General features: G+C 40.2%; 1 protein-coding gene across 1 annotated transcript; it reads right to left on the bottom strand.

The window, feature by feature from the left end:
* Positions 1 to 470: 470 nt before the first annotated feature.
* Positions 471 to 1,088, bottom strand: LOC145076327 (uncharacterized). Its single transcript, XM_079022246.1, has one exon. It carries the CDS (start codon positions 1,086 to 1,088, stop codon positions 471 to 473), a length of 618 nt encoding a protein of 205 aa, XP_078878372.1.
* Between the last annotated feature and the right edge of the window lie 9,272 nt (positions 1,089 to 10,360).

Raw genomic sequence — 10,360 nt, 5'->3', positions numbered from 1 at the left:
TATATAAGAAGAAGAAGCTAGAAGAAACATATTACAAGACAAAAAAATAGCAAAAACATGTTTATGGAGCCAATTAATCCAACTAAGCTTAGCTTTACAACACCTTAGTCATAGGGTTCAATTTTACAGTTTATCTTAAGAGATTTGAACCATTTGATCCATTCTCAATCAATTTTTTTATATTTTTGGATGACCTTTAATTTTTATTTGATTACAACTTACAAAACTTTGCATCCATTAGTATATGTTTTTAAAGTTGCATATCAAAATAGAATGAATCAAGTGTCCTTGACTAAATAACAAGTCCCTTTACAATATAAAAGCACTTTAACTTATACTTTTTTTTGGAACGGTAGAAATTTATTAAAAAGCAAAAACTAGCAAGGAGCTAGAAAGATTACATCAAAGAAGTAGCAAGAGAGGGGTTATGAAGCCACTCAGTCCAACTTAAGTTTACCCTACTACATCTATTAGAAATCCAAAAAAAATGATTTCTCAACAACATCATCAAAAATAACCGACTTTTTGGGTAAAACCATTCCAAAAATAGTCGAATTACAAAAATTCCATAAACACCAGAAGGAAGTAATAATGATCGCATCAAATGCCTTTCTTTGACCTCTACTCAAATTGACCCCCTCCGACCAGTTGATTATGGACTGCACCGAGATCTGCAATGGGAGAGATAAACCCCACCATATAGCTACCCTACCCCAAATATCCCGTAAGTCACAGCAACCAGCAAAAATATGCTCAATAGTCTCGGCTTTAACCATGCAACCTGGGCACATAATAGAAGGGACCATAACACCCCTAATCGATAATCTCTCCCTCGTAGGAATACTAGAAAGTTGAATCCTCCATACTAGAATATTGAGCTTAATAGGAACCCAATTATTCCATCTAGTACCCCTATCCCCCGAAGGAACCAAACCACTATTCAACGCATACCTTACAGACGAAACAGAAAAAGAATCAGAACTATCAAGAGTCCACCCCAATCTATCTGGGACCTGTTGAAGTTGAACACCCTGCACCACTTCCAAAAAAGAAAGCCATTGAGTTTCTTCAATCCCACCTCGAGGCATACGTCTAAGGACATCAGTGTTCTACCCAATTAAAAAACGATCCCTGACATTAGTTGATCGATTCATATCCAAAGCAAAGATACGATGAAAGGAAATGGAAATAGGATTATTGCCTTGCCACTTATCATGCCAAAAGGAAGTATACGCTGTAACGCCTGTGTTTCGGGCTTGCCATTTGTAGCAATGTAATAGTCTAGGTTGACCTTTGCAACCCATTTTGAAGTAATAAGATTGTATTATTTGAGTATTTTGTGTTTTGTGCTTAATTGCTTAATTATGTGGTTTGATTAATTAAGAATAAAAATAAGCGTCAAAATTTAAGTGTAAAATAAACTTAATATATTTGATTAATGTTGTAGTAATTGAAACGAGGTTTCCGAATATATATAGAACGCCCAAATCTGACTTCGTATGAGGAAGTTATGATTTATCGAAGTTCCGGCTTAGCGGTATACAGCCTGTTTTACTCGATTTGAGATCGAGCGGTTGTTAGCCGAAGCAATCTAAATGAGAATCGAAGATCTCATTGTTGGTATCGAAGCGATAAAAAGTTAGGCGAGAACGGACGTCAAACGAAGAAGTTATGAATTTATAACGAAAGTTTCTGTCCCGGCCTATTAAAAATAATTAATAAAAATAAAGTCAAAATTAGCCGACGGAGTCTAAACGAAAGTCGTAGAGCATGGTCTCACCTTTCCGTGGATATAAAGAACGTCGAAAACGGAGTTCGTATGAAGAAGTTATGAATTTCCAAAGTTTATTAATCATTTTGTATTTAAATTTAAATCAAAATTCGGAAGCATTATCCGAAGGAGTCACCGATCTGATCCGAGGTACGCCCCGCGTACTCCGAGGGATGTCGACACTCGCACTCGATCACTTCGGATACGTAAGCAATGACGTTTTGGGCAGTACGCCCCGCGTAACGCAGTACGCCCCGCGTACTCCGAGGCTCCAGCCTCTATATAAGAGATCCGAAGACAGCCATATTTCTTGTTCATTTATTCTCTTCTCTCTAGTCTTTTGCATCGTTTTGCGTGCCATAAATACCCCGAAGCCCCGGTATCATACTCTAGTCCCGAAGCAAGTCCCGAGATCCCGAAGATCCCGAGAAGTGCGGTTCCCGAGTCGAAGCTCTGCCCGCGAGAAGTTCGATTTTTGTGAAGATCTTCCAGATCTGCTGTGGATTACTACATCTATAAGCCGTAGTGCTGTCGGATCATCTTCTGATCAAGTGAGTGTATACTACCTTTCATAAACACAATAATAATACGAGTTTGGTTCGAGGGTATTAAGAGTATTGTTGTTTATAAGTGTGAGTGTGTAGTTATTTTCTTTCTAATACAATAATACGAAGTATTTTATATAAAAATACATGCTATGTGCATATATTTGGTTGTGTTATGTGTGAATGTGTATTCACTCTCTTCTATCTTATAGATCTGCTTATTTCTTTATGAGATATGTGTTATGTGTGTGTGTGCCTCATATGTTTTGTGATATATGTGTTGATTAAAGCATGCTATACAGGTTTTCTTTAAACTATGTATACAAATGTATATTTTTATCTACTAATATGTTGGGTAGAACATGGGTAGACAGTTGGTGTGTAATAAACAGATGAGAGGCCTCGTTGTTGTTTGATTGAGTCATCTAGCGGAGTTTAGATGACGACCACTGGCTATTCTAGACAGTCTTGTGGAAACATTAGCAGGTTCGCCACCTGTAGGTGTTAATGAACTTGGGTGTTCATTCGCTGTACTCCATCCCCCTCATGGTTGCCTTATTTGACTTATATTGCTGAGGTACCCCCGAAGCATGTGTTGTCGCCCCGATGAAATATTCTTAGACTAGGTCCCTTATGTTAGTTGTTTTAGGGACATTAAAGTGAGAATAACGGGAATGGGTAATTGGGTTATTGTTGGTTGGTGAAAATTAAATATGATATTTATTGTGGGTTGAAAACCCTATATGCTCACCAGGCTCCCAAGCCTGACCCACTCAGTTTTAAATTGTATTACAGGAAGTGGCGGAAGGGCATGAGATGGATGAACCATCAAGTTGTTTTGTTTACAAGTCTGCATATGTTTATATTTGTTATATGACTTGTAATGTATTCGTTTATGCTTATTGGTCTGTATCGGAACATGACACCCCGAGTTTTGATTATAATGAAAATACATTTCTTTTATGAAATGCTTCGGTAAACAATGTTTTATCATGTTTTGTTTTTGGGAACGAATTCCGCAACTCTTTCAAATCAAAAGGATTTACTCTGAAAATATTTAAAAGCATAAATGAAAATCGGTCTTTTCTGGCCGAGATTTTGGGGATGTCACAGTTGGTATCAGAGCATTAGTTTAAGCGAACTAGGAATTTGTAGGATTTCTAGACTTAAACTTAGAATGCTAAGTGAAGTTTTGAGATGTGTGTCTGTTGTGATTTAGACACGAGCACTAGTTTATTTTAGGAAAGTTGCCTAAAATGCTTTATGTGCTAAATGTTATATGTTGCCATATATGATATTATTTGTTCGGATCTATGGTCTGTTGCCGACCGGATCTAGAAACCTTATGTGTGTAGGATTCTAAGCGTACGTCTACGATATTAGAACTAGCATGTAAACGTTTCGGAGCGATAAGGATGATTTGAATATCCATCATGATTGAGGATCTAATTTCACCTTATTCGGTGTGTAGATCAAAATGGTGAGAACAAGAAGTGGAGTTGGAAATGCTGACGAAAACAGGAATCAACCACCAGTGATTGAGCCAATACCTGTCGTAGCAGCAGCACCTAAGCCAATAACCATGGCTGGTGTGCAATTGATGATTCAGACGATGTTGGATCGTCAGATGGATGAAACTAGACGGTTGCTTCAACAAAATCGTGAAGAACTGTCGATTCGTGTGGAAGAGCCTGAACTGAATGAAGGGCACTCAGAAGGTGGAAACTTCAGTGGGTCTGTTGGTCCAGCCAACCCACCGATAGTTAGGCAAGATAACCATGAAGGAAGGAATGATGGAATGGGATGCAAGTACAAGGACTTTTTGACTTCCAAACCATCGACCTTCAATGGAAAGGAGGATCCGATTGGGGTTATGGATTGGATCTCCGAAATGGAGCTAGCCTTCATGACTTGCGGCTGTAGAGGTAAGTTGCAAACTATCTATGCCGTGCGTGAATTCCGAGGTGGAGCCGTTCGTTGGTGGAACACTCTAGGGAAGACCTTAAGCCCTAATGAGCCACTGCAATTGTCATGGGCAGAATTCTTGGTGCAGTTCAAGCGCAAGTTTTGTTCGGCTCAAAATTTGTTGGAGTTGGAGAATAAGTTTTTGACATTGACGAAGGGCAGCATGTCAGTTGATGAATACACCAATAACTTCACCAATAAGATGGAGTTTGCCTTGCGTATCGTTCCAGACGAGCTGACAAAGGTGGATCGGTATGCGAAGGGACTTCCATGGGAGTACGAGGTGCCAGTACGTCAGGCACTTACTCTAGAGGCAGCTATCTGGGCTGCCAAGTCTGTGGAGAACGTGATCAAGGGGAGAACCACTGTCAAGGTTGAGGTTGGTGAGAAAAGGAAGTTTGAAGGAACATCTGGTTCCAGTAAGAAGAGCAAATTTTCGAAATCTGATTCGAAAAAGTTTGGAGGAAAAGGAGGCGAAGCAAAGTGGTGTGATAAGTGTAAGAAAAGGCACTTTGGGAAATGTAGCGAGGATGTGACCTGCTACAAGTGTGGAAAGGTTGGACATTTTGCCAATGAATGTCCGAACAACAAAAGGATGTGTTTTGGGTGTAATGAAGAGGGGAATATTTTGAAAGACTGTCCGAGGAAGAAGGAGGCAGCAGAGCCCAACATTCTACCAAAGCCAAAGGCGAGAGCATTCCAGATGACACTAGAAGCTGCGAAAGATGAAGCTGATGTCGCTTCAGGTACCTTTCTCGTAAATGAATTACCTGCTCAAATTTTGTTTGATTCTGGAGCCAACTACTCCTTTATTTCGCATGAGTTTGGTAGAAAGCTAGCTTTGCCTATTGATAGACTAGATAATGCTTTATTAGTCGAAGTAGCTAGTGGCAAGTTTGTACCTGTTAGCCATCGTATGAAAAACATCTTGATCGACCTTAATGGGAATAAGTTTCACGAGGCATTATTGCCTATCGAACTTAATGGTTTTGACATCGTCTTGGGAATGGATTGGCTTAGCGCCAATGATGCCGAAATTTTATGCAAGAAAAAGATAGTTAAAGTAAACCCGCCTGGAAAAGATTCGTTTATGGTGTATGGGGACAAACGCAGAGTGAATTATGGGATCATTTCTCTAATGAAAGCCAGAAAGTGTTTAACCAAGGGATGTACATCATATTTAGCATTCGTGATTGATGCTAAGAAAGAAAAGAAGGTGATGCAGAGTATTCCAGTGGTGTGTGATTATCCGGAAGTATTTCCCGAAGATCTTCCTGGATTACCACCTGATAGACAAGTGGAGTTCAGAATAGACTTGTTACCAGGAACCACGCCAATAGCAAAAGCACCTTATCGATTAGCACCGACGGAGATGAATGAGTTAATGATGCAACTTCAGGAGTTGTTGGACAATGGTTTCATTAGACCTAGTTCATCGCCCTGGGGAGCTCCGGTGTTATTTGTAAAGAAGAAAGATGGAAGTATGAGAATGTGCATCGATTACAGAGAGCTGAACAAGGCAACAATAAAGAATAGATATCCGTTGCCGAGGATTGATGACCTATTTGATCAATTTCAAGGTTCGAGCTATTTCTCGAAGATCGATCTTAGGTCAGGATATCATCAGCTGAAAGTAAGAGAGCAAGATATCGAGAAGACTGCATTCAGAACTAGATATGGACACTACGAGTTCTTGGTTATGTCGTTTGGACTAACCAATGCTCCAGCAGCGTTCATGGATTTGATGAATAGGGTTTGTAATCCTTTCCTTGATAAATCCGTGATAGTGTTCATAGACGACATTCTGATCTACTCGAAAAGCCAGGAGGAGCACGGCAGACACTTGCGAGAAGTGTTAGAAGTTTTGAAGGAGGAGAAGCTTTATGCAAAGTTCTCCAAATGTGATTTTTGAATTCGTGAGGTTCAATTCTTGGGTCACGTGGTCAACCAAGAAGGGATAATGGTTGATCCAGCGAAGATCGAAGCTGTGACGAAGTGGGAACAACCGAAAAGTCCCACGGAGATTCGAAGCTTTTTAGGATTAGCCGGATATTACCGAAGGTTTATCCAAGGTTTTTCTTCGATTGCTACTCCATTAACAGCTTTGACCCACAAAGGAGCTACTTATGCTTGGAGTGAGAAGCATAAAGAAGCATTCGAGAAGTTAAAGAAGAAGCTATGCGAGGCACCGATACTTTCTCTACCTGATGGAGTTGAAGACTTCGCTGTTTATAGTGATGCGTCTGGTGTTGGATTGGGTTGTGTTTTGACCCAAAGAGAAAAGGTGATAGCATATGCGTCTCGACAGCTGAAAGAGCACGAAAAGAATTACCCGACTCATGATTTGGAGTTGGCAGCGGTAGTTTTCGCTCTGAAAATATGGAGGCATTACCTCTATGGCACGAAGTGCAAACTTTTCACTGATCATAAGAGTCTCCAATACCTCTTTAATCAGAAAGAATTGAATATGAGGCAACGACGCTGGCTAGAATTACTTAAAGACTACGACTGCGAGATAATTTACCACCCCGGTAAAGCTAATGTTGTTGCTGATGCTCTCAGTCGGAAGGTCAATCTTGAAAGGAAGAGGCCAAGAGCGTTGAGAATTGAAGTTGTCTCGACCATTGTGGAAAGTATAAAGAAAGCTCAAGAGGAAGCTTCTGAGAAAAATGACCGAAAGGAGGAACGTTTGGGTAAAACGTTGGTGTTTGGTACTAGCGGTCATGGACTGAAGGTATTCCAAGATCGTATTTGGGTACCTAAGTCAGGAGGAATTAGGGATCTTCTGATGGAAGAAGCTCACAAAACCATGTACTCAATTTATCCGGGTAGCACTAAAATGTATAGGGACCTGAAACCCTACTACTGGTGGCCGACGATGAAGCTTGATGTTGCAAAGTATGTGGCCGAGTGTGTGACTTGTGCGAGAGTCAAGACACAACATCAGAAACCTTACGGGAGTTTAGAACCATTGCCTGTGCCTATGGGTAAGTGGGAAGACATTGCGATGGATTTTGTCACTAAACTGCCCAGAACAAAGAATGGTCACGACATGATTTGGGTGGTCGTTGATCGATTCACTAAGAGTGCGCATTTCATAGCGGCCAGGGAGAAATGGTCTATGGAAAAGCTTGCGAATTCTTACGTGAAGGAAATTGTGAGGCTTCACGGTGTTCCGTTAACGATTGTATCGGATCGTGATGGCCATTTCACCTCAAGGTTTTGGAAAAGTCTACAAGAGGAAATGGGTACCAAGTTATGTTTAAGCACAGCTTACCATCCGCAGACTGATGGTCAGAGTGAAAGAACAATACAAACACTTGAAGATATGCTGAGAGCATGTACCTTGGAATTCCTAGGTAATTGGGATGAACATTTACCGTTGGTAGAATTTTCCTATAATAATAGTTTTCACTCGAGCATTAAGATGGCACCTTATCAAGCTTTGTATGAACAGAAGTGTCGTACGCCGTCTTGTTGGATTGAGGCTGGGAAAAAGCAGTTTATGGGACCGGAGATGGTTCATCAAACTGCTGAAAAGTTGAAAATAATTAGGGAAAGAATGTTAGCAGCTCAAGATCGTCAAAAGAGCTATGCTGACAAGAAGCGAAGACCGATGACTTTTGAGGTTGGAGATTCGGTTTTGCTTAAAGTGTCGCCGTGGAAGGGACTTATAAGATTTGGAAAAAGGGGAAAGTTGAGTCCAAGGTTTATTGGACCGTTTAAAGTCCTTCAGAGGATTGGGAATCAAGCTTACAAGCTCGAATTACCCGAAGAACTGAATGGAATTCACAACACCTTTCATGTGTGTTATTTGAGGAAGTTCACGGGAGAAGTTCCCGATATAATTCCAATTTCTGAATTGAGAATTGATGAGAACGAAAGGTTGATTGAAGAACCAGAGGCAATTGTTGACCGAAAGACTAAGAAGTTGCGACGCAAAATGGTTGGGTTAGTGCTTGTCCGATGGAAACACACGAATGGGCCGAATCTCACCTGGGAGTCGGAGAGTGACATGTTGAGTCGCTATCCGCATTTGTTTGTTGATGTGTGATTCCGGGGACAGAATCATTCTAAGGTGGAGAGAATTGTAACGCTTGTGTTTCGGGCTTGCCATTTGTAGCAATGTAATAGTCTAGGTTGACCTTTGCAACCCATTTTGAAGTAATAAGATTGTATTATTTGAGTATTTTGTGTTTTGTGCTTAATTGCTTAATTATGTGGTTTGATTAATTAAGAATAAAAATAAGCGTCAAAATTTAAGTGTAAAATAAACTTAATATATTTGATTAATGTTGTAGTAATTGAAACGAGGTTTCCGAATATATATAGAACGCCCAAATCTGACTTCGTATGAGGAAGTTATGATTTATCGAAGTTCCGGCTTAGCGGTATACAGCCTGTTTTACTCGATTTGAGATCGAGCGGTTGTTAGCCGAAGCAATCTAAATGAGAATCGAAGATCTCATTGTTGGTATCGAAGCGATAAAAAGTTAGGCGAGAACGGACGTCAAACGAAGAAGTTATGAATTTATAACGAAAGTTTCTGTCCCGGCCTATTAAAAATAATTAATAAAAATAAAGTCAAAATTAGCCGACGGAGTCTAAACGAAAGTCGTAGAGCATGGTCTCACCTTTCCGTGGATATAAAGAACGTCGAAAACGGAGTTCGTATGAAGAAGTTATGAATTTCCAAAGTTTATTAATCATTTTGTATTTAAATTTAAATCAAAATTCGGAAGCATTATCCGAAGGAGTCACCGATCTGATCCGAGGTACGCCCCGCGTACTCCGAGGGATGTCGACACTCGCACTCGATCACTTCGGATACGTAAGCAATGACGTTTTGGGCAGTACGCCCCGCGTAACGCAGTACGCCCCGCGTACTCCGAGGCTCCAGCCTCTATATAAGAGATCCGAAGACAGCCATATTTCTTGTTCATTTATTCTCTTCTCTCTAGTCTTTTGCATCGTTTTGCGTGCCATAAATACCCCGAAGCCCCGGTATCATACTCTAGTCCCGAAGCAAGTCCCGAGATCCCGAAGATCCCGAGAAGTGCGGTTCCCGAGTCGAAGCTCTGCCCGCGAGAAGTTCGATTTTTGTGAAGATCTTCCAGATCTGCTGTGGATTACTACATCTATAAGCCGTAGTGCTGTCGGATCATCTTCTGATCAAGTGAGTGTATACTACCTTTCATAAACACAATAATAATACGAGTTTGGTTCGAGGGTATTAAGAGTATTGTTGTTTATAAGTGTGAGTGTGTAGTTATTTTCTTTCTAATACAATAATACGAAGTATTTTATATAAAAATACATGCTATGTGCATATATTTGGTTGTGTTATGTGTGAATGTGTATTCACTCTCTTCTATCTTATAGATCTGCTTATTTCTTTATGAGATATGTGTTATGTGTGTGTGTGCCTCATATGTTTTGTGATATATGTGTTGATTAAAGCATGCTATACAGGTTTTCTTTAAACTATGTATACAAATGTATATTTTTATCTACTAATATGTTGGGTAGAACATGGGTAGACAGTTGGTGTGTAATAAACAGATGAGAGGCCTCGTTGTTGTTTGATTGAGTCATCTAGCGGAGTTTAGATGACGACCACTGGCTATTCTAGACAGTCTTGTGGAAACATTAGCAGGTTCGCCACCTGTAGGTGTTAATGAACTTGGGTGTTCATTCGCTGTACTCCATCCCCCTCATGGTTGCCTTATTTGACTTATATTGCTGAGGTACCCCCGAAGCATGTGTTGTCGCCCCGATGAAATATTCTTAGACTAGGTCCCTTATGTTAGTTGTTTTAGGGACATTAAAGTGAGAATAACGGGAATGGGTAATTGGGTTATTGTTGGTTGGTGAAAATTAAATATGATATTTATTGTGGGTTGAAAACCCTATATGCTCACCAGGCTCCCAAGCCTGACCCACTCAGTTTTAAATTGTATTACAGGAAGTGGCGGAAGGGCATGAGATGGATGAACCATCAAGTTGTTTTGTTTACAAGTCTGCATATGTTTATATTTGTTATATGACTTGTAATGTATTCGTTTATGCTTATTGGTCT

Source organism: Lactuca serriola, chromosome 9 (assembly GCF_051521515.1).
Source record: "Lactuca serriola cultivar US96UC23 chromosome 9, Lser_US96UC23_V15, whole genome shotgun sequence".
NCBI lineage: Eukaryota > Viridiplantae > Streptophyta > Magnoliopsida > Asterales > Asteraceae > Lactuca > Lactuca serriola.
This window is presented reverse-complemented; position numbering and strand designations above follow the sequence as displayed.

Coding starts and splice junctions, on each gene's coding strand:
- LOC145076327 (XM_079022246.1), bottom strand. CDS start 1,088: ATGCCTCGAGGTGGGATTGAAGAAACTCAATGGCTTTCTTTTTTGGAA.